We start from the raw sequence: 25,241 nt of genomic DNA on the forward strand, positions 1-25,241 counted from the left end.
AGCGCACCTCGGCGTGGGCGCGCTGCGCAGCTGTTGCGGGCAGAGTTCGGCATTTGAAGTGCGGTTTATGCTCTGTCGGAAATGTCAGTTTTTCGAAACTTGATTGTAATTTCACGGGAAGTTTGTTGGTTTTTTTCTTTTCTGTCTTTGTTTCATTTTAGGATTCTGGCGGTTGTGCTTCCGAACTAAGGGAATGGAGACCAGTCATCTACAGAAAGTGCACAGACACTCTCTGGTTGCTCCTCTTCTTTCTTTTCTGGGCTGGTTTGGTAAGCACTGATTTTCTGGAAGAGAAATCAGATGCAAAATTAACGGGGTTCTGCACAGCACTACGCTAGATCTAACCCGAAATGATCACGGGCACAGGTGTTAGGGTCCCAGCATTGCACTGGGACAGAACTGACTTTTGTGGGGGTGCAGTGCTGTATTGGCAGTGTCTGTTACACAGACTTTCAAGTTCTACTCATATGCTTTAGATGCCATATATACTGAGGGCTGGGTTATTCAGAGTTCACTTTTTTGTAAATTAGTCCAGGCTCTGACCAGCTCTTATTTCTACTTACCTCTTTCACTGTAGCCTTGTTATCTTGCAACGTGTCCATCTGATATATCAAGTCACCATCTGTCCTGTGTCTGGAACAGCATGCAAACTTTTGGGAATAGGCTTTGTCTTTCTTGAGTATGATTTTTTTTTCATGATATGTCTGAGGCTACTCAGGATTGTCGTGATTACACTATTAATCAATTTTCGATTCCTAATAACTCTTTTAATGGAAGATAATGCCAAAGAACACATACACATTTTGAATACTGTATAAATAAAGCTGAACTTTGTGAACAGGATAGGGTTTTTTACATGGTGTCTTATGCTTGATGCTTTAATCATTGCCAAAAATTAAACCTGTCAAATGGTGAGGATTTAGGATTTTTGTTTGTTTTCTCTCACTGTTTTTATTGCTCAGTTTCTGTGAAATAGCTTATTGCATACATCTATTTGTTTTCTTTTGTTCAATTTTATTTTTAAGAGATTAAAAAAAATTTTGGTGGCACTGATTTTGGCACATAATTAAAAAAAACTGAAACTACGTTAATAACTCTGTGGAAATGCCTATCACTGGTGTGTATAGACACACCCCTCCAGCAGTCATACAGCAATCTATTACTTAACAATATTTATGGCTTGTAGCCAGCATTCTGTACTCTAAGAAAATATAATTTTAAAACCACATGTACACACTATTTGTTATACTGATGGCAATGGACCTGTAATGTCCATCTTCAGAAGGAATGCTAGAATTTGAAAGTGTATTTCAGGTTGAATTACAATGCCATCTCATTTCTCCTTTTTCTTCTGAGAATAATTTAATTATTAACAAACATTTGCTATGTAAATAAGATGGATCTGAAAAAAATTTTCTTATTGTAACAAATGCCACATTCACAGGTAGTACGTCAGCTTTAATTGTGGAGTCTCTACAAAGATCTCCATATTGAGACAGCATTAACACACAGTCATAATTTAAAAAAAATATTATTCAACTAGTTAGACTGCAAACATATAAGCAAAAATGAGACTACACTGGGGACTAAGGAAGTGCGTACTTACATGTTTGTGTATGAGACTCAGTTTTTGCTCAGATCCCATCTTTAGTCACAAGTGTTAAAAGTAGAATAACAAATAAAGGCTGTAAACCTTAAGCAAGAAAGCAGTTGTGCTGGATCTGATATACCCAATTGGTCTCTAGCACAGCTGATACTCAACAGTATCTGTGCAAAGTAGTAGTGGTTAATGTGGGACTGAGAAGACTTGTTGCTGCCAGCAATTGGCATGTAGCCTTAGAACTTAGTGTGTTGTCCTTGGTGGGTGTGAAATGTGGTTTACACCCCATGGGACAAAAGAGACGGCTGAATTGCCGACTTCTTCAATAGCTAGAGTGCTGCAAATAAGCCTTTGGGTAAAGTAGTGCTCAGGACTTGATCAGCTTCCCAGAAGAAGGATTACTGCTTCTTAGTACTTGGAAAGGTTCTTTTCAAGGGAGGTTTTGTCCCTCATGGGGTACATAAGCAGGGTTTAAGTTACATTCCTAGGCAGGGTGTCTTATGTTGACTAAAGGTGGCTGCTCCTTGGCCAACAGAGGTGCTTCATAGGGAACTGATTTACTGGGGCTTTAATCTGATAGCAGAGAATCTAAAAGATCAGTGCAGTGTCACCTAAGACCACGGTGTGGCGCTCTCTAGGTTTTTCACATGTGTTAAGGAAGCTTCCTGAAATTTCAGGTAAGCTGCATTTTAATTATACTGCATGTGTTTAAAATTTACCTCTGATTAAATTCACTAGCAGCAGCAAGGGCTGAACATTTCAGCAGCCATGTTGTCCAGGTGTGTCTTGAAGGGCACCCTGAAAAACGGGAAGCAGTGTGCACATGTGAAAAATTACCATTTGAGTGACCTTGCCTGGTGACACACATGAACTTCGGTAGAGGCAGTGTTTAGCACCTTAGTAATGCTTTCCTATTATTTTCATCAGGACCCCTGTCTTTCTTCTCCTGTGATACTCTGCTTAATTTGTATGCTTTCAACAATAGATGAGGGAAAAGTCTAAGAAGGTGTTAGGGCTGAACTTGCCTTTATGGCTTGCTCTGGCCTTGGGGAGAGGGGTGAATTTTAGATTTAACTGTTTGAATCCACAAGACAAAAATGCCTGGGTGAAAAGAAGTATTTATTGAGTGGAAAGGAAAAGCTATCATATCATGATTTCACATTAAAAAATATTTTAACAGATGTTTATAGCTGGCTATGCTGTGATGGCTGGTGCTGCAGAAAGACTTTTGCTTGGATATGACAGCTTTGGGAACATATGTGGTAGAAAGAACACTCCTGTAAAAGGGGCACCCCTTTCTGGACAGGACATGACTAATAAAAAGTAAGTGCATCAGATAATGCCTAAATAAATCAAATGTTTGAGAATTTAATAAGATACTTATAAATGTCAGTCATATACATATGTGTATAAATATATGATTATGTTGAAAGGCAAAAAAAAGTGTGAGAATGGTGCAAAATATTGACTGAAACTAAAAAATTTAAGATAGAATTTGAAAATCTGCTACACTGTTATGCTTTATACTGTCGTCTTCTTAATCAGGATTTTATTTTAAATAGGACCTCAGCCAAACCAGCAGTCATTCTATACGGCAAAGCTTTGTACTTAAGGAATTTGCATGTTGAAGTCCTTAGTCATTCTGTCAACTCCCATGAACTAGTCCTCGTAGAATGGCATCCACCTTGGGAGCTTCTGATCCCATTTAAGAACATAAAACTAAGTGTAAAAACGTAGTGTATTCTCAAATTGCTTCTTAACTTCTGACTTCAAACTCTTTTTTTTTTTTACCATTATATCTGGAAAATGAGTTTCATTTGCTTTGTAGTGCTTGAAAAAGATGGAAGGAAGTCTCAGAATTTAAACCTATAAAAAATGGAAAGCTTGTTTTTTGAAAAGATGATCTTTTTTTTTTTCCTAGGTATGTCTTCTTTCTGAACTCATGCAGCATGGAAATGCAAAGCCTCAAAATCAGCTCACTTTCCTTGTGTGTGTCTAGTTGTCCACAAGAGCAACTCAACTCTTTGGAAGACCTCCAGAGTTTTGCAAGGAATAATGGTGTGCAACAGGGAATATGAATATCTTGGTGTATCTGTAGAACAGTTGAGCAGCTTTCACTTTGTTATTCTTATGTTTGCTACACTGGGGAGTAATTTCTTACCATTAATTTCCTGAGTGGTCTATGCCAACAGAAAACAAAATGTCTTTTTTCTGCTTCATTTCAAAGCCATAATTTCTAGAAATGTTACAGCTCTCTTACGCAAATTCAAAAGTTGTTGATTAATTCCTGCACAATGCTGAGATTATGCAGCAAGAAACTGGCTGTGAGAATATGCTAGCATAGTTTGGTGGGGGTGCCAGTGGGTGAACAGAGCTCATATGCTATTTGAGAAGCTTGTTCAATTGGTTCTTTTAAATTTAAACTATGGTGGAGTTATTAATACCAGAGATATACAAGGGGTTTTATCCCTTTAGACATCAGATCTCAAAGTTTGTTATTCTGCCTAGAAATTTTTTTATTTTATTCTGCTGTTCAAGATGGATATGATGTCAGAAGTAGCTATGGTGAAAAAGAGGCAGCTCCAGTTCGTTGATGTCCAACACGCAAATAAAAGAACCTGTAGCTTAACCCCTATTCCATAGGGTCTGCATAAACTGCAGACCATGTGAATATTAGTAACTATTTTTATTGTAGGTCAGAATTCCTTTCTTTTTTGTTTTGTTATTTTGTTTGGCAAGGATTGCTGTTTAAATTGACAACATTTGTTTTAATTTCATTTTGGGGTAGTTTGCCATCATTTGGTATGTACAGAAAGCTGTAAACACCTGTGATATTATATAAGTATTTTCAGTGCAACTGAATATAATTGCATGAAATTCCATCTACATGCTAAAACTGTTTGCATGTTTATCTCAAGGGAGAGGGCAGTATTGCCTTTTGAAAGGCTTGAATATCTCCAGCCTTTCTTTCCCAGAAGCATTATGTAATAGAGCAGAGTACTATTAGCAGAGTACCTGGTAATATTTAGCCTAGAGCCCAGAAAATGTTAAGTTTCTGGACAGATATGTATTCTGTTCTAAATCATGGGGGGCCTAGATCTATTGTGGCGTCTGTCATTTTGGGCTTTTCTGTTCTCTTAATGAGAAGAGTTTAGAGCTGAAGTATCGCACTGTGGAACAAATAGTGTGCCTGCCCTCCAGGAAGATCAGTAAATGGTAATTATAGTGAAGTCTAGAAGACAAAAGATTCTGCAGAGGTTGCTTTAGACTTACCCAATTAACTTAATATTTTATTTACATTCCCACTGGAATATCAGGGATGAATATGGCTTGCCAAGGAATCAAAGCGTAAGTGTAAATAAAACTTAATTGATAATGTGTTTTTCTCTAAAACTTTAACTAATGTTTCCTTTCCTTTTTTCTTTTTCCTTCATAGGTTCTTGTCTTTGTGTTTACAACCTGAACATTTCCAGTTACACACTAAATCCAAAGGCAGCTGATCTATGTCCCACGCTGCCAGTTCCACCAAGGTAAGAATTACTGGGTACTTTACAATACCCTTGAGTCTAAACAGCTTCTTAAGGATTGTTACTTCCTCACGTTTTGTATTTGACTTGATGCTTTACAATCAGAATGTTTTTTCTTTGTCTGTTTATTTATACTTATGAGTTCTTATGTGCATGTGAACATGACAGTGTCCTATCCCACAGAATGAACAAGGACTGCATTTCCTCTTCAAATCAGGAGAAAAGCACTCCAGATGAGGAGTGACTTATCTCCTGCACAGCCTTTTGCTCTCTCCCTCAGTGCCAAGGAAGGAGAGTTGTGGTCTCGGGCCTTGCTTATTATCATGAACCCAGAAATTTCCATTGGAATCATTTCATAGCCAGCTGGCTTGAAGCACAGGTCTGTGGGTGGCACTATCTTTAACATTTGGCATTTGTGAGTCAAAATCCTTAAACCTATGATTTTAAATTCCACCATGTCATGAAAATACAGCAAAGAATTGGAATCTTTATGTTTGCAGAGCTTAAGTCATCTGCTCTAAACAAGAGAACATAGAGAAGAAAAAGCAAACAGAAAAGAGCAGGAGACACATATAAACATTACAAACAGTGGATCAAAGGAGAGCATGTAAACTGATGAAAAAATATGTCATGTTTTACTTATTTCTTCGACTCTTGAGGCTTTTTTCTGTTTGGCAAGGAACTCAGCAAAGTTATTCATCTTGCATGGCAATATTTCATAGTAGAAGCAAATCTAGTCAGAGAAGTTTTTAACTGTTGATGAACAAAAGTCTCCTTTTTAGGTATGAATATGTCTTTGGCTGTTGTAGTACAGCATTACCAAAGTAATGAAGCTTGACTCGGAGTGCCAAATAATTTTGTATGTAAATATTCAATGGTGTTAATTATACCATACCAACATTGTTTTGATGTGGCTTTTGGAATGCTTAAATATCATAAAATATCATAAAAACAATGCAAAGTGATTGTGGTCTAGAATTATCTACAAAGCATACCTTACAGCTATGTTAGCATGAGTTTAGGTTTTACATAAACACACAGGAGCAAAGCAGGTGAAGCCAGACTAGAATGGGAATAGGAGCTACATGCTGATAGGGATTGAGATAATGATTCAGTTTTTCCCCAAGTTGATCTTGAATGGATGTTCTAGTACTGTGATGCAGGCATGATGCTGCTAGTTTATTTTGTAGATGAAACATAAAACTACCTTTTGTAATAGACCTCTCCCATGCCCGGTGCCCTGTTGTGTCAGTCTGCAAGCTATTCTCCTGGGCAGGGAGGGTGCCTGCCCCGTTACAGATCAGGTTGGCCAGCTGTGGCTGCAAAACTGTGTTGAGGTTGCTGGTAGGGTACTGCGGAGGGCTTGAAAGAGAACAGTGGAATGGATCTCTGGATTTCAAGCTGTTTGTCCAGTAATTAATATTTTTTACTTTCTTTTTAACCTTACAGTAAATCTTTTCCATTATTTAATCGATGTGTTCCACAAAATCCTGAATGCTATTCCAAATACGCATCTGTCTTAATAAGTATGGTTAATGAAGTGGATGTTTTTCACCGCATTCTGAGTGGAATATTGGCAGGAAGAGATACTGTGATAGGACTGAGCATCCTTGCACTAGGTAAGGGTATAAATAAAAGTGAATAATGATATTCAATTAAAATGTGAGGTTTCAAATGTTTCTATTAACTTGATATTTTTAATTAAAAAGTTTTATATTTTTAATATTTTCTGGGCAGAGTTGTTTTTAATTAAGAGTGATGGTGTTTTATCAGGAGGAATTTAATAGACTGATGAAACAGAGCTCTGAAATATCAGATTCTGTGTTCCTTGATGTAATCATATAACTCACTTCAGGGGACTGTAAGAAATTGTTGATGAAAAAAATTATATCAGCATGAATATTTAAACTTAAATCTTATACAAAATATTATTGAAAGGCTAATAATGCCCAAGGTGAAGTATTTTAGTTATAAGTTCTTTACCAGTAAATTACAGGTAACTGTGTGTATTAAATGTTAAAAAGATTGCCAGCTTTACTAAATGCTGTTGCTTTTGAGACCACTGTTTAAAAATAAAAGCCCAAAATCTGCAAGAACCTTAAATTTATATTTAAAGTAAATAGGAGTTAAGTTAAATGGGTTGTAACACTCATAATAAACTTACCTTGTGTATATTTCAGCCTTCTCTGTTATACTAGTTTTAGTGTTCAGATTCATTCGGACACTTCTGATCCATACTTTGATTGCACTGGTTGTGTTCGGGTTGTTATGTAAGTATGTTTACTTTTTAGCATATGCTTAGTTAAATGGATCATCTCACTGGAGAGGCAGAGGCAGCTGAACAAACAGCTATCCTTTTTCTCCATGGCCATCCTCAGGAACCTTAAGCTTACCACAGACATTTACAAGCTGAGCCCTGCTTGCCTTTTGGTGCCAAGGTCTGGCTGTGCTGTTCCAGCTGCTGAATGTTGGGATGATGATGATGATTTTTTATTTTTTTATAGATGCCTGGAAACAACATTTCTTTTGGCAGATAAATGCAGTTATGAAAATGCTACTGTTTCAAAGAAAGTTTAGTGAAGTTTTACATTGCCTGCTTTAGAAAGGAAGAACTATAGGAATGTGTCCAGCTAAGCTTGTCATTCCATGAAAGTTCTCTTTGTAGCTCCTGAGTGAAATTACGTGCCTGGGCTTTAGAATAACTGAAAGAAAACCAAACATTCTGCTACGGTTTTATCTCAGACTGCCAGACCATTATGTGAATTTTCTCTGTGATTATTGATACTGATCCTCTCTGCTATGGGATGGTACTCCTGAGTAGAGCGTGGGTGAGGTGGGAGGGCAAGAGGCTGGCGCGGGCAGCTGGGCAGACACCAGTCTGCCAGCAGCAGTGTGCTGCTGCCTGCCCTCATGCTGTTCTTGTTTGCTCAGTTGTCTCAGGTGTTCTCTGGTGGCTCTATTACGACTACAGGAATGATCCCAGCACTGAGTTGGAAACAGAAAAGGAAAATGTAAAATTTCTACTTGGATATGCTATCTTCTCAACAGTAGTTACTGTAAGTAGCATTTTATCCTAAGCAATGGTAGAGGCTGTAACTTGCAAGCTTGAACTACAATGAGTTCTGCAACACTAAAATTAATTCCTCATTCCTTTCAAATTTGAAAATGAGAATCAATGAGCAGATGAGAATCTGCTTATGCTTACTTTCAAAGTTTTATATCTTCACTGTGAACTTTGCTTGTCAGCACAGAGCTCCACCACACTTCAAACCTGTACCAAGAGTGTTAGGATCGATGTAAAAATGCAAGGTGTTCCATCCCATTCTTATCTTCATCAGCTAACTGGACAATCATGTTGAGTGAACAGAGTGGCACTGCCTCAGTGTGAACATGAGATCTGTGAATTTAGCCTACCCCATTAGTAGGAGAAAGGGGTGGCAGCTCTTTTAGAAAATGAAAGGGGTAGTGAAGCACAGGCTTCAGTGTTTAGGCTTCAAGTTACGGGGTTAAATTCTGCTTTTCTCTCACTGACCTTGTTTTCCAACTGAAAAATCTGAGTTTGGCTTGCAACTTTTAAAGTTATTTTTTCACTCTGATGTTGCAGTGTTAAATGTGAGTGTTTAGACATTTGTCAAAATGATTGTTCTGTTTTCTTAAAGCAGAGAAGGATCCATAGACTGGAATTCACCAGATATGAACAGTCTGACAGTTCACAGTAACAAATATAAATGTGTCACAGATCAGATTTTTTCATGTTCTCTGTAAGCTACACCTTTTTACTTTTGTTGATACTAAAGGGGTAAGAAAAGGTTTCTTTGTATGCATGTGTGTACCAGTACAACTGGCTGTCATTTGCAGAACTGTGGGAGCATCTACTGCTGCTGCAGGTTATGCTTTTCTTCAGAGCTGGAGGCCTCTTTCTAGAGCAGGCAAGAAAGCTAGTGAAGAAATTGCTGCTGGTTGCATTTCTCATTTTATAGATTCCAACTCTTTTAATTGCTGCTCATAGTTCCTTGTCATATACAAAGAACTGGGGACTGTCGGGTTTTTTCATTCGGGGTTTTGTTGTTGGTTTTTTTTTTGCTTCAGGGAAAAAAATGAGGTTTCATTATATGTCTGCTTTGTTTCCATACATATGCAGCTCTTGTTATTTTAGTTGTGCTACTGCTGTGCTTTCTGCAGAAAAGGACTGGTCCTCCTACCATTGTGAACGGTGGCAAGCTGACCTGAGTAGAGAGAAAGTTTAAATGTTCATGACATACAGGGTATGTGAAAGCAATGTAGCGTGTAATGCACATTTGTGTTTGCTGTAAAGCAAAGCAGACTGTTACTATTAGGTGAATCACAGTTTTACAGATCCTGTTTTGTTTTTAAAAAAACAGTGGTAATGATTTCAGAAAACCAGATTTTAATCCTCAGGCTCTTTGAAAATATAGGCAGTGTCTCAGAATGCTTTTCCAGTGTGCAGTAAGTTTGTGTAAAATTCCTTGCTGTCATGTTGTGAAATCTGTACCCACTGATCCCACATTTGACAACTCTGATACTTTTCATAAGGAAAAAGAAACCCAACAGTTTATCTTTCTATTTCCTGTAACAGATTGTTCTGCTTTCCCTTATACTTGTGCTAAGAAAGAGGCTTCAGTTCACTGTACAACTCTTCCGAATTGTTGGTAAAATAATTGGCAGAATTCCTCTCCTCCTGTTTCAACCACTCTGGACGTTTCTGATTCTCATTGTGTTCTGGGTATTTTGGGTTGCTGTTCTACTTAGTTTAGGAACTGCAGGTAAGTATATGCTTACCATATTTTTGGATGAATGCTATCTATTTCCTAAGTTCACTTCTTAAATATGGGACCTCCTGGTGTTGGTGTACAAAATGTGGGCAAGCACTATTGCACAGCTATGTTACTCTTTTTTTGTTTCTTTTTTTCCTCACTTGGTGGAGCCTTCAACATTGCCAAGGTTCTGTGAGTCATAGCAGTACAGAAGAGAGATTTGTGCTCCTTTTATGTGGCCTTTAGTTTTGTTCTTTCTCAATTATTTATGATATGATTAGATTGTGGTAGATACAGTATATGTTTGATGTACTTAAATGAAGAAAGTAACAGGTGGGAGGAGACACCTTGTAGTGTAGTTGTTACAAAATGAGAGTGTTCATCATCTCTGACTATAGACAATGTCCAATTGCCATGGAAGCAGAATGTTGTTTCTGAGCAGTAGTTCAGTGACAACTACTAAACTGGTACAACAGTATTTGGATTAATCCAGAGGTTCTTGCAGTTGTAGAGGAGATGCTCTGTAGAAATAGTCAACCACTGAAAGATGTGCAAGAACAGGTTTTGAGTATGGCAGTGGTATTATTGAGGGATGTATCACTATAAGATCTGTCACTGGTTGAACCAGGGTAGTTTGGATGCTGTCCCTTGGCCCAGCATCACACCACCCAAGGGAAGGGGAGGTTGTTCTTCCATGCAACATCACCCAAAGAAGGGAAGCTAAACTCTGCAGCTCTGGGGATAACTCCTCATGTAGACATCAGCCTTTGTACATAGGAGTCATTATGATTTGGGTGTTTTTCTTTTTCCATTTTGAATTTCTAGTACCACTGCTAGGAGTCAGTTGTTGTTCTTTGGGTTGGAGCTGATGCAGAATTCATGTGGATAGAGGCAGTTGCTTGCCTTTCCCATATTTATTTATTGGTTTTCTCTTTTCTGAAATTTGAAAGTGGTTTCTGTGTGGAAAACAAAATGCAGCCTAACTCTTTGAATGCTTATGTGTTAACTTTTTATTTTGTGTTTCCACCATGTCTTGACACAGTGACTGCAGTAACTCCTGCACAGGCTGGCAGATCCCTGCTAGGCCAGAAAAGCCTCTGAGCTTTCCATAGCTGAGCCTGTTTGGCAAAACAGGCGGTATTCCCCACCTCCATGGGTCAGATACCTCACTCCATCATAGCTGCTTCCATCTCAGTCTCACCCTGTTAATTCTGCTCTGTACAAGACCCACTTCACTTGTAATGTGAGAGTCTATCTAAGTCCATGCTGGCACTGTAAATCACACACCCATTACCTAGGCTAGAGTGGGATCTGTTTGTCTCCAGCTTTCATTGGAGAGTCGTGCAGGTTTGTAAGGGTCTGTTTCTGCTGCCTTTCCCCAGTAGCTCATGTCTGTCAGAAATGGCTGCTTGAAGCACTTGTCTGGCTGATAACCTGCTTCTCCTGCAAAAAGGTCAGACCTAGCAAGGCCAAATGTACAGCCTTCAGTCTCTTTGTGAGTTGTTCCTGGCTGACTAAATAGTGAAGCAGATTCACTTTGCTGTAGATGTTATGGATATTTCTTCTCCACACTCCTGTGAGTTGGATTTTCTCTCTACAGCGGCAGCATTATGTGCTAGACACAGCTTTGTGGTTGGTAGCATTTCTGCAAAATCCTCATCCCATTTATGCATGTATCAGCCAGGCAGCAGTAATTTTCAAACTGGCCTTGTATGGTACCTTATCACTGGTTCAGAGTAGTCCTTTCTATAAAGGAGTATCTCCTGAGCTATCAACCAACTGTTCACTTCATGCACCTGCTTGGATCAGATGCAATTTAAGATAAACATTAATGATAGTAAGTCTAGTAGCAGGTAAATAAAATGAATTTTAACACAGAGATTTGATAAATACATAATTAACAATAACTATTAGAGGAAATATTGCATCCTTCATGCTAAGTTGAGTTGGTCCATGGCCCACAGGAATATTCACTGGTATTCTTAATATACACACATAAGGATGTGAAGCTTGCCCTTGTTAAATCTAAATTTAGAAAATGCAAGCTGAGTCTGTTGTATTCAAATACTTTTGAAAATGCAGCAGGCATTAGAAGAGTAGAAATATTGTAGCTCGTAACAGAAACAGCTTGATGATAAGTGCAGGATGGGGAAGAAGGCTGGATGCTTTTACAGACTTTGCAGGAAAGTAGTGACTTGCACATTATATCTGAAAGCAAATTCCACATGTATTCACAGGGAAATAAAACCCAGTGAAAACTGCCTTTGAGAGACTTTTTATGCTTTTTCCATGTTGTGCCATTTTCCTTCATTGGTTATATTCTGTTTCCTGCTAGACATTTCCATTCACTTTTTTTTTTTCACTGCCTGCTTGGAGAGTAGAATTCAAACAGTTTATGACCTGCTGTTACGTTCATCGTGCAGCACAAGTCTCCTGACTCAAAGGTATTTTATTTTTTGTCTTCTCCCTGGCATAATAGGAACACTGATGTTTCCAGCGAGTGATATAAACAGTACAGTAGGTAGCATAATCTTGCTGCACAGTAGAATGATGTTAAAGCTTCTAGGATGCTCAGTTCTGAAAATTGACTTTTTGCAGATTCAGCCTAAGAAGGGAAGGTCATTTCCAGGCACTTAACCATCAATATATTGCTCATATGAGGAATCTAGTAAAACATATGTTTTGACTGAGATCTTCTGCCAGCATATTTTTAGTGTAGATGTCAATCCTTCTAAGATTTTTTCTGTTAACAGTTGTGGTGTTTTGACCTTGGCTAAATGCCAGGTACCCACCAAGTTGCTCTATCACTTCCTCCCCCTTTCCCCTTGTTTTCTCAACAGAGTAAAGAGGGGAAAGAAAATAAGACAGACCAACCCTTGTGGGTAAAGCAAAAGCAGTTTTAATATAAGCAAAGCGAAGCAAAGGTCCATGCGTGGAAGCAAAATAAGAAAACAGATTTATTCTCTTCTTTCCATGATCAGGTGATGTCGGGCCTTCTCAGGAGCAGGGCTCCAATACGCAGAGTGGTTGCCTCGGAGGACCAAGGGTGACCCCACCCCCTTCCGCCTTTTTCCCAGCTTTATACTGAGCAGACGTCATATGGTCTGGAATATCCCTTTGGTCAGTTCAGGTCAGCTGTCCTGGCTGTGTCCCCTCCCAAGATCTTTCCCACCCCATCCCACTGGGGGCTGGAAAATGTCAGAAAGAGTCTTGGTGCTGTGTAAGCACTACTCAGCAGTAGTCACAACACCAGGGTGCTATCAACACCCTGCCAGCTCCCAACATAAAACACAGCACTGTGAGGGCTGCTATAAGGGAAAACCAACTCCAGCTCAGCCAGACCCAGTACAACAGTTAGCGTGTTAATATTTACAAGAGAATGTGCATTTGAGAAATAATCCAAACCAATTCTAAGTTACGCCCAAGCATGAGTGGAGACAGAAAAATGCCACTCAGTGTATTTGATTATTTTTCTGGTTAAAACTCGTTTCTATTAATTTTATCATTTGTATTCATAATTATTCTGTTTGTTAAACTGTCTGTGTTCAGTGGTGGCTGTTGTTGCCCAGCAGGTGTAACCTGAGTCCTTAGCAAAGTCCTGGGGCTGAGGTGTTCGGGTAAGGAACCAATAAATCAACTGCATCAGCGCCAGTGCCCACCAGGTGCTGGTAAACTGGTGGGGGGAAATCTGCATAGTTGTTTGCAGCTGCTCTGATTACAGAGTAACTCCTCCCGAGGGGAATTCAAAGACAACAAGGGCAATTTTAGCCTTGTAATGATCTGGGGAGGTAGTGAAGGATTGTTTTATTCAGCTCTCAGATTGAGGAGATTTGTCAAGGTGATGCAGGAGTTAGGTGTCAGCAAGAACTATGATAGTTGTTTGGATTTCCAGTCCCATATTCTATCCCGGTTTTGTTTTGAAGTTCAAAATATGGACAAATGAACAGTAGACTAGATTTGGTATTGAAAATAGTCCTTTAGATTGTATTTCAAATTTTCAACTCAAATATGAGTCCTCTAAAATGCTGCCTATTAAAGTAGCTCACAGTAAGATAGCTCATTTGGGGGTTGTTTTGCTGTTCTAGGATGACTAGTACTTGCACATCCTGTAAAAATACAGTACAATACATATGGTACTGCATGATTAATAACGCATTGGCAGAACCCCTTTGTATCTTCTGCTAGTTTTCTACAATCTCCCTGCAAATCTCCCTGATTTCTGATTTTGAATTTTGGGAACTTTCTGCAACAGCTGAGACTACTTCTCAGAAGATCTCCCAAGATACGCTCTCTTTGACAAGTTGTTTTCTCTGTTGACAAATAGCTGCCTATTCAGGATTCAGTCCATAAAATACAGGTGGTGGTTTTCTTGATTTTTTTTTTTCACAGAATCTTCTAGGTTAAAAAAGACCTTGAAGATCATCCACCAACCATTAACCTAACACTGACCGTTCTCAACTACACCGCATCCCTCAGTGCCAAGTCGACCCGACTCTTAACACCTCCAGGGATGGGGACTCCACCACCTCCCTGGGCAGCCCATTCCAACACCTAACAACCCCTTCTGGAAAGAAATACTTCCTGACATCTAGTCTAAACCTTCCCTGGTGCAACTTGAGGCCATTCCCTCTTGTCCTATCACTTATTACTTGGTTAAAGAGACTCATCCCCATCTCTTTGCAACCTCCTTTCAGGTGGCTGTAGAGGGCGATGAGGTCTCCCCTCAGCCTCCTCTTCTCCAGACTAAACACTCCCAGTTCCCTCAGCCGCTCCTCGTATGACCCTGCACCAGCTTCGTTGCCCTGACACAAGCCAGGATGCCACTGGCCTTCTTGGCCACCTGGGCACCCTGCTGGCTCATGTTCAGCCAGCTGTCAATCAACACCCCCAGGTCCCTCTCTGACTGGCAGCTCTCCAGCCACTCCTCCCCAAGTATTTTTGACACTTTCTGTTCTCACAAATATATCGGGGGCTATGCAGACTATTTTAAATTCAAATATACTAAGAAATGTGAAAAAATGAAATGTTTACAAAGACACTAGTCTTTTGTCTAATACAGAAAGATGGGCAAATATAATTGGCTTGCTGCTGTGCTGCACCTGTTCTTAACAATTTTCCTTGAATCTTCAGCAGTTATAATATCTCTGCATCTTACAACTCTGGAGCACTTGATCCTTGCTTCAGCTGTGGTGCATCTGATCATTATGAGACCACACAGGCACCTTATTTACATCCCCTCCAAATTTAGTGTTGGTTTGAGAAAAAACTAAACTTCTTGGGAACTATAGAAAACTATAGCCTGCACTTAGAAAGGTACTTATGCACATGACTAACTTAAAACACATGGATAATCATAATAAAATCACTGGGACTACTTATGCATTTTAAGGTGGGCACCTGCTTAAGTATCTTGGTAATTCAGAATCTGTAACAGCAGTAAAGACTGAGTGAGCTCCAGACCTAGAAAACTAGGAGAAATGCCAAGACTCCATGAGACCTGAGACAGCACTAATAGTGGCACTGGTTAGAACCATTAGCTGGCTAGGGATGGAACTCAGCTGAGCTTCAGAACAGCTGTTATGTCTTAGGGTTATAGAGTCTTATTGTTTGCTAATTTGTGTGGCATTTCACTGCAGAACTGAAGTGGCCATGTGGCACGGCAAAGCATGTCTTTCAATTTTCCAGCATGCAGGAGCTGTGGAAGTCTGCATGGTATAAATACTATGCATGTAATGTAGGATGAGAAGGCAGGGTGAGATTTTTGTGTAACAAAGGTGCATCCTACAGTCAAGTGAGCAATAAAACTGCCACATAAAGCTGTGCGGTAGCAAAACCAGCAATAAAAATGTTTTTCCTGCAGGGTCCTTGACATTCCAATTACAGTCAGCTAGCTTAGCTGTAAATACCACTACATGGAAAAAAGCTAAATAAAATAACACAATAAATTCTATTACAGGAAGCATGAAGATTCAGTGTATGATGCCAGAACCTTTCCTTGCTTAGCAGTGGGAAGGGCACGTCTTATTTTCTTTTTAACAGGAACTGATAAACAGCGTCTCAGTATTTTCTAATACAGTATGGTTCTTTGTTTCTGATAAGGAAATTAATGGACTAGACTTCCCAGAAGTTTCCGTCCCTTTCCCCCCCCCCTCCACGCATCAGCAAAATCTTGGAGCAGCAGTTGCCGAGTAAGAGTGTCTGACATAAGTCTGAAAAGTACCAAAATGTAGCTAACGATACTGCCTGTGCACACTGACTTTGATATCATGGCATTGCTGTGCTGGCTGATGTAACGGCACAGCCCTGGGCTGCAGAGTCAGATGGAGAAACTCCTCTGAATTCTGCAGCAAACACTTATGCCTGCTTGCATTGTTAACAACACTTCTTTTGAAGTATTTGCAGCAGATCAACATTTGTACTGATCAGAAGTTTTCAGATTTGGTGATTCACTTGTAGGGACTTCAGTTTGTTAGTGATTTCTTAATGTTATCACTAAAAGTGTATAGTACACCAGAAAGATTCATGGTTATGTAGTTGGAGAAAAATATTCTGTTGACAAATTAAACCATATTTCAAGGCTTTACTGAGAAAGTTTAGCCTCTGTGAACAGATAGATCACAGTGAAGTGATGAGGAAAATTGCATATACTTTTCTTAATGGGGTATTTATGATAGCTTTAAAGTTTAACTGTGCTACTGAGACCAACATATGAAAAACAGCATTGCATGTAATTCTGTTAACAAAATTATGTATGCAGGATAGGCCCAGAAGACACAGAATCAGTCAGACATAGATGTGTATAGTGGTAAACAGATTTCTTTGAAGTGATAAAAACAGTTTACCATACCTAGACAGCAAAGTGATCAATGGTAAACTCAGAGGTGGATGCGCCTGATTTCTGTGCAGCAGAGCACAGTGCTGTGCACGTGCACATGTGTAAGGTTGGCCAGGAAAGACAAAGCCATTACGGTTGTTACTGCAGGTGGTTATTTCAGTAGGCTGGTAAAAAGCAAACAGAATTAGTTTACCATACATACATTTGTCAGACTTCATGACAAAAACTACAGGAGCAAAGCCTGAAATGTGCCCTTTTTCAAAAAAATTAAGGTAGATTTTATGGTGGAAAATGTACTTAATTCTGCTACCAAATGGCATAATGTCTTTGCATAAAAACGGGGAGATTGGGAGACCTTATATCTCAGTAACCTATCATTTGCATGACTTCCCCCAGTAAGGGCTATAGGCTGTGGTTAGTGAACATACTTGGCTAGTTGTATGTGCTGCAGGCAAACAGCGATCTAAAGCCTCTGGAAGAAGTAAGGGAGATGAAAAATCCTTTGAATTCAAAGAGCTTGCCTGTTTAGCTAAAATTGATAACCTTTCAGAAAAAAATTATCCAGAACATGTTTATGCACCCATGTAGCATTTTTTGGTTCTTTCAAAGCACTCAATAATTTTGCAGTGCTAGTGTAGGGTAGATGAATATTTTTCATAATTTACGGACAAACAGACCTTGGTTCTGAGGACTTAGAAAGCTTGTCTAAACCTGATGGTATTGCTGAAAACAAATCTTTATTGTTTCTATTTTAGCTATTCTTGAGTATGAACTCTGTGGTTAGAGAATAATATGACACAAATAAGTGAACCATTTCATAGATAGCTTTGTATCTGTGGTAATTTTGAACTTGAAGGTGGTGTGCTGTCCTGTGAGAGAACATAGAATCTTAGGTTGGAAAAGGCCTCTAAGAGCATCAAGACCAACCATAAAACTAACACTGCCAAGTCTACCAAATTAATACATGAAATATTAAAGCTTAAGTTACAATGCTGTTCTAGCAGTCTCACTTTGTTATTTCTTTCATGGAGTTAGAATAAGAAACTACTCACCTCCAGAGATTGTTTTATTCTGTGAACATGTTTATCTTTAAGGTTAATATACTTAAGGCTTGGTAAAATAAAAAGAAATTTTTTTTTTAGCTTGAATAAGTTCATTTGTCAATGTTCCTGAATACAGTAGTAACATCGGAACATATACTGCCATACAGATGTCTGCTTTTTTTTTGGAGAGTCTGCCCTTATGCATCTGTATTTTGCACAAAGATTGCAATGTATAGATAACAGAAAACTAGTTGCCATGATTCTAATTAGTAATAGTAATTAAATAATAGTTTTGTTTTATTGCAGTGGTACATTATGCATCCTTAATAATCTTCTGCAATCTTCTTATAGAAAAAATCTAAAGCATTTCTTAACTATGAGTTTATTTCAAATCTGAATGAAGAAAATTAAGATTCCATTACTTCTGAACCATTTGATTACTCAAATCTTGAGTAGTGTTTTCTCAGAAATCTTTACTAATTCGTAGCTGTCCTCTTGGATTTATTGGCAGCCGTGTCTCAATCCCGATTTAAACGCAAGCTCTTGCTTTTTGTAAGATTTTATTTTTCAAAATTCTATTTGAATTACAAAATTTTGGCACCCTGACTTTGTTAGAATGGGTAGAATTAAATAGCACCTGAATTATTTTTTTTTATAATTTATTGAATAAAAGTTAAGAAAAGAGTACAGAAGCATTTACATGTACTTTTTGTTGTTGTTGTCTGGTGTGTTATAATAATACAGCGGTATAATCCTAACTCTAGGTACGGCACAGACTACTTCAGGAGGACAAGTAGAATACAGAGGTCTGTCTGGAATTTGCCACATGGCATGGTATCATTTTGTTGGCCTTATCTGGACTAGTGAATTCATTCTTGCCTGTCAGCAGATGACGATTGCTGGGGCAGTGGTTACTTGTTACTTCAACAGGTGAGTGCAGAATTGCTCCCGTATCGTTCTGGGGATCTTCTAGCATTTACTTTCAATCTTTTTCTAGTCAAAATAGTCTCAAATAGACTGCAATATATGTCAGTATCTTGAAATCCAGTTTAACATAAAATAATGTTGCTTGTTGCAAGATCTTGAGTGAGATTTTACAGTGTGCATGATATTAACATGACTCACCCCTACCACTAGAGTAACTGGGCCAAAGTGAGCCTTGATACGAGCCTGTAAAGCTCCGTTGACTCTCGTGAAATTGCCACTTCCAAGGCACAGGCTGCATTTGACTCTTTTCCTAGAGACTGCGTTAGCATCAGATGGGGATGCAATATATAGCTCCTTCGTAATTTCATGTATTCATAGGCAGTTTGACTGCTTCCTAAGTGTTCACTCCTGCTCCAGGTTTCCATTTGTTCGGACTGCATAAATGCCTGGTCTGGTACTCTTATTTTTTTCATTCTGTGCAGATATTTTCATTTAGCTGTAAATGGTTCAACACCACTGTTAAGAATTTAGAGATGTATAAACAAAATTCCTTGAATTTTTTATTGACCTGAAATGTAAATGTGGAGGAAATGAGGGAAAAATCTCTATATTTTCATGGTTTGTACTGGTTTTTAGACTTGAATATTGTAAAATGAAATTAAATTGTGTTTATGCAATGGAACAGCGTTATCCTGTCATTGCGGGGAAAGATTTAAATCTCACAATACATCATTGAATTTTTTGACAATGAAGAGAGTAGTATCCTGGAAACATTTTTCCCTGTAAGTATTTAATGAGGTCTCTTGCCCTTATTTGCTCTATTCCTCTACACCCAGTAATGAGATTTTCTGATCCGTGAAAAACTCTGGCATGTTAAAGTATTTCTACATTTTGTATTAGAGGAATAGGGTGATAATCTCAGTTTGTTGGAAAATTAGCCCTTGAGGAGGGTGATGTGCAATTGAATCATGGAGCCTGGCAGGAGAGTGCTGGGGGACCCCGAAGCACTAGCTGTAGCTGCCTGCGACTGTTGGGCTGGGGCAGCCTGGAAGGGAGGCTTCAGGCTTCTTCAAAACCTAGGGAGCAGGTTTCTGTTGTCGGAGTCTAGAATGGATCCCTGGGCGTTTCCACAGCTGATAGAAAGGCTTCCTGCTGAAAGGTTTCCAAATGATCTGTTCCCTCCACCCAGTAGAGACAGCAGCACGGGTTCTGCCTGCAGGACTGAAGCTTTTCCTGCTGCAGCCCGCAGCAGCTCTGCTCCAGCTGAGCAAAGCTAGAAGACCTGGTAACAGCCAGTGCCCACCATTGTTTTAAAGGATTTTTTGTCATCCCATCCAAAAAGCCAAGGCAGGGCAGTGTTTAACACGTGTATGAGGAACTTGTCTCTGCTAGGATTCTCTGTACCAACAGCTGTGCCACTGAACTGGTGCTAGTAAAAGAGCAGACAAAACGTAAAATGCGGCCTTTTGAAAGGTGGGGATCTGTAAAGTGACAAGAGCCTCACACTAATATTTCACATGTCATGATAGGACCTGAAAAAGGAGGAAGTCACATTTCTTATGTCATGTCCTTTTTCCTGTTGAGGGTATAAACACAGGTAATTAGTATGATTGTAGCTCTGTGGGTAATGGGCTGCTCTTTTCTTCTAAGTGAATTTATGTACCTCGAGCTTTAGCAATTGATTCAGCTTTAGCAGCTGAATGCTGAGGCACTAGGGTTCATTTAAACTGGCTTGCTTGAGAAAGCACGGGAAAGAGAAGCACTTTTGTTGACTGACTGGGTTGTGTGCTGCAGTGCATTTTGGTATGATACACCATCTAAATCCCCAGGGCAAAGACTCTGTCTATATCTTCTTCACACAGAGCAGGGAAGCACCTCTAGAAACTGCTGTGGTGACATTTACTGCTCTGTTAGGGTCTTCCGCTTTCCAGCTATTTTTTACTGCTGCAGGAACTGGCCAGAGAGTACAGAAGGTTCCTGCACCCAATTGTACTGAAGTAATTTTGTACATCTACTGTCAAGCCCTCTTCTTGTTTGCCAGGTGACACGGACTGTGTTGAGAGAGTTGTGCTTGGAAAGGAAAATGCAATTTCTCTGTGGTGGCGATCCCTCTTCCTGGCCTTTGGGCTGTCAGCACAAACCCGCAGAGATGCGGAGCAGTGCGGGAGCGGGGAGAGGATCGTTATCCGCAAGAGCGGTCACACCGTCAAGGGCAAGGGCTCCCTCAAGCTGTTCCAGCAATTCTGACATTGTCTGCTGTGTGTTTTTAATGTATTCCCTGGGGCAGCATCATAAAGGCATGTCACAAGAGTTTGTTTATGATACCTCACAGAGAGTCTTTCTTCTTTGCTTGTAAGTGCTCTGAGGAAACGGCATGGCCTTTCCCTGCAGAAATCTCCTTCCACAGCACACGCAGCAACGTGCTGCACAGCCAGCAGCCACAGTGAGGAGGGCAGGGAGTGATTTTACCTGCTTTAGCTTTACAGGTGACATATGTTTGACCTGTAACACCACCACTGAAAATGGGTTTTTCTTTCTTTTATTTCAGATGAAACATGAATACATGAAAGATTTTATTGATTTAATAAAATAAATAGAGCTTTTTTGCTTAATGATTATCTTTAATAACTTGTGAAAAGGACTCAGGGTTTTTTAAAGCTTTATTTGTTATTATTGCTGTTTTACGTGAGGGTTTATTTTCATCTTTGTGTGCTTAGGTGTTAGGTGCATCTACCTTTTTCAGTGAGATGAGGCTTTTCCCCTCTCTGGGATTAAATCAAGGTGGTATGGTGACTTGACCCATATCACAGGCATCACTGTCCTGTCCATGTTTGAGCTTATTCAGTAACTAGTGCATGTATGTTGCTGCACAGGGTTGAAATTAAGGGAATATATAAGCATTTGCAGAATTGAGTATTTCCACCTGACTAGGTGTTCAGCAACGCAGCTTCTGAAAGATTCAGTGAGAGGTGAAATACATACATCTCCTAGTAAGTCAAAAATCCAGGTTTATGGATTGGTGCCAAACTCATTGAGAGATGAACTAGGACCAGATTTTTAAAGGATTACTCTTCCCTTTTCAAATACACCTGAAATATTTATGAGCACCCTTTGCCCTGCATGTAAAAGCCATCAGCACGTGTGTAGTCAGACCTGACCCTTGTGGTTTTGAGAGCAGGTAAAAGGGCAGTTGGAATTAGTCTGCGTGTTCTCTGTTGGTCTGGTAATGTCTCTTTCATTACAAATCTTGTAATTTATTGTATTTGTTTTAAAAATGTGATTCTTATTTACTTGAGGAATAAGATTCATTCCTTAACACTTCTGAAGTATTTTACACTAAATCTCTCTTTAGTCTTTGAAACATGAGGCAGGATTGAAGACAACTATAAGCTCATCACTGAAAAGAAGGACAGGCTTTTAAAGAAATGCTTTTTTTTTCCCCTTTCAAATGTCTGCATCTTTTGGGTGTGTCAAGATTACATTTTTTCTTCACACAAAAAAAGTGTTTTTAAAATGAAAGCTGAACTGCATGCGTGGTCATTTGATTCAAGGAACTCAGTATTAAGAAAGATATCAAGTGTCACAGAGCTCACAAGAAAATAAAGACAATTGGCAGCACTGAAGAAAGAAAATTATTAAAACATTATGTGGTATTGAGTACAGGTTCACAGAAGTTTGGAATATAGTGTTCTGTGTAAATCAAACAATCCTGTGGTAACATAAAATAGGAATACCAAAGAGGAAACGTAAGCTGTGGCCCTACTGACGCCTACTTTTATCAGGCAGATTCTTGTTTATCTCCAATACCTTGTGTGCAAGTAGTGAAGTCTAAATGCATGGAATTCACTGCACAGTACATCTGCCTACAAAACACTGTGTGTATGGCTGACTGTATGCTTGTCCTGAAGTCATTTCAGGATTGTAACTGTATAATAGACAAAGCTGGGTGAAACTTCATCCTTAAGGGTAATTGGATGTAGGTGAATGAGCCAATCTTGAGCTTGTTTAATCACAAGCATCACCCATTGTGTTTAGCTAGCCCTTTTCCCATGTTTCCTACTTGGAGTCTGGAAGCAAAGCAAAAAACCTTGTCAGACCCTGTTCTTGTGAGAATGCCTTTGCTGGGAAAAAAAGGTGTGGAAAAGCATCTAAATGTGTAGAAATTCATCTAAACTAAGCTTCAAATTTTGACATTCCTGCTCATTAATCAGTCCTGTTAAAAATATCAAAACTCTTCTTCATTTTTCTCTTCAGTAGCAAGTAGATTACTAACACAAGAGTAAGCTTTGTCCTTTCTGTGTCTCTCACCTTTGGTTAACATTTAACTTGAAGAAACTTCATCTTCTATATTCTGAGATCTGACTGAGGCTGTCATATGGAAGATAGTGTATGAGGGAAAAGGAAACAATGGTGCTGTATGGATAGAGTAACTCATCTATATTGTGATGTACATGTTTCTAACAAAGAAACTTTATGACTTAAAATAAAGCAAACTGCCTTATTCAGTATAAAATTACACTATCCCCCAAGCCGTTCCCCTAGTTGTAAGACCAAAAATAATAAATGCAGCAACTGCTTTACTGGAATTTCCTATTTAAAATACTGTGGTATATTCACATACATAAATACAGCTTCTCAGCTGCAAAGTATTTAGTGTTTTGAATGAACTTCAGGATTCTTGCAGAATTGCGATGCCTATGTGTATGATTTAAATTGCTGAAGTGAGGATTTTAGAAAAATATATTTGTAGAGCTTTTTAGCCCAAATCAGTCACTCTCTTATCACTGCCGCCTTATTTTTTTAGTTTGTTGTGCAAACTATTAAGTTTTCAAGATAACAGAGGCTTTGAAAGAATCACTTATGAAAACAGGACATCTTATTTGTGGTATAAGGTCGTAGCTTTGCTTAACTACTCAGTCAAACTGCTGTTGCTTCTGTTGCCTAAGTAAATTTTTCAGGGTTGGACCAATTGCTAAAGAGTTGCTTTTTAGAAGGGCTATTCATGACTGTTGATCGGTGGGCTTTTTTAATCCTCTGAAACATTTTTTTAACGGTATTTATAGTATTAATCTAATTGATTTTTTTACAGCATTTCAAGAGGGGTGGGGGAGTTGCTTTAAGTCCTTTTCCTCTTTTTATATAAATACTCAAGAGCTGTATTATGCTGTAAATGGTTGACATTAAAATTATAAAGGAACCAAGAAAATAAAACTTATATTTAGACCAATTATTTTGTCTTTGCTTTTCAATTTTGGGAAACACATTCTTTCTCCAAAACAAAACAGGTTAGTGTGCAGTAAAATTACAAGGTTTTTAGGCCAGATTATAATTCTAAACATACAGTATGATATTCATTCATGTTCAGTGGGGAAAAAAGTATTAATTATCTGCACAAAATTTAAAACTAAATTTGACCAAATTGCAACAACAAATGTAGATAATAGATGTCAATTTTACATGTGAGAGCTTGTGATATTTTTTCTAGTTTTGATTTTACCATTAAAGCAAAAATAGCAGATTCATTCCTTCAGACTAAAATCTTGCAGAAACAACAGTCAGATAAAAGATTGCGGAGAATAAGGGAAGTGACAGAAACTGGAGAGAGGTATTCAAGAAAATATTCTCAGATGCTGTTCACTTCTGGTATTTTCCATTGTAGGTTTTTTCTAGATATTTTTCCATTACTGAATACATCAAAACAGTCATTGCTTAAGAATTAAACTAATCCAATAAAAGTTATAAACTTGGCTGCTTTACTTTTGGACTAAGGTGATCATTCAGATGAAGTCAGTAGGAAAACTGGAATTGTTCAAGTGGAAAAGGAGATACCAGCTTAATTCTATAAGTTTCTAAATACTGAAAATATACTATGTATGTCTTAGATAAGTTTCTAAAACATTTTTACATTTTTTGTTTTTCTTTCTAGAAATAAAAATAGCCCACCACCTCACCCAGTCCTGTCTTCCATATCAGTTCTTTTTTGCTATCATCTAGGAACTGCTGTAAAAGGCTCATTTCTAATCACAATACTGAGAATACCAAGAATTGTTCTCTTGTACCTTTACAATATCCTAAAACAAAAGGTAGGTACATACTTCTGTAACACTATAAAAATAGTAGTTAAAAGGTGAGGAGATTCATGACAGCAAAAGTGAAGAATATACTTGCTTAAAAATGGATAATGTGATGTGGATTTTATATTTTATTTCATTTTCTTCACTAAGAAAGCTTATCCTCTCAGATATCAGTGCTTCCTCTAGTTCTTTCAACTCAGATACTTTTAAAAGCAGAAAACACCAACATTAAAACCCACCTTTATTTAGCATTTATATACAAAGCTTTTTATGAAAGATAAAGGCAAAATTTGGCAGAATACTCTTATTTAAAATACATGCATCATGAATTTTAAAAAAGCGAAGGTAACTAAGAACATTCTTATTGCATATAAAATATCATATAGAAAAGATTTCATCTGCCTTGTAATATGAGTTTATAGCAAGAATGTATGAAATAAGAACTATTCCAGAGATTTGT

The 25,241-nt window shown here is 38.5% G+C and overlaps 1 protein-coding gene across 2 annotated transcripts in view; it reads left to right on the forward strand.

Annotated features, from left to right (window-relative positions):
• Positions 1–25,241, forward strand: part of SLC44A3 (solute carrier family 44 member 3) — a 44,382-nt gene that overhangs the window by 1,444 nt on the left and 17,697 nt on the right. For both annotated transcript variants that reach the window (XR_003398910.1, XM_026853696.1), the window contains exons 2-11: positions 162–269; positions 2,781–2,923; positions 3,522–3,658; positions 5,037–5,130; positions 6,577–6,746; positions 7,308–7,397; positions 8,059–8,183; positions 9,725–9,911; positions 18,545–18,710; positions 24,634–24,790. Coding sequence is in view for 1 of the 2 variants with exons in the window: in XM_026853696.1 (XP_026709497.1) it covers positions 2,781–2,923; positions 3,522–3,658; positions 5,037–5,130; positions 6,577–6,746; positions 7,308–7,397; positions 8,059–8,183; positions 9,725–9,911; positions 18,545–18,710; positions 24,634–24,790 (1,269 nt within the window). In the remaining variant the exon portion in view is untranslated. The remainder of the gene's footprint in view (positions 1–161; positions 270–2,780; positions 2,924–3,521; positions 3,659–5,036; positions 5,131–6,576; positions 6,747–7,307; positions 7,398–8,058; positions 8,184–9,724; positions 9,912–18,544; positions 18,711–24,633; positions 24,791–25,241) is intronic.

The sequence above is a fragment of the Athene cunicularia genome (genome assembly GCF_003259725.1).
Source record: "Athene cunicularia isolate RWA chromosome 8 unlocalized genomic scaffold, athCun1 chr8_part1, whole genome shotgun sequence".
In the NCBI taxonomy this organism is placed as follows: Eukaryota; Metazoa; Chordata; class Aves; order Strigiformes; family Strigidae; genus Athene; species Athene cunicularia.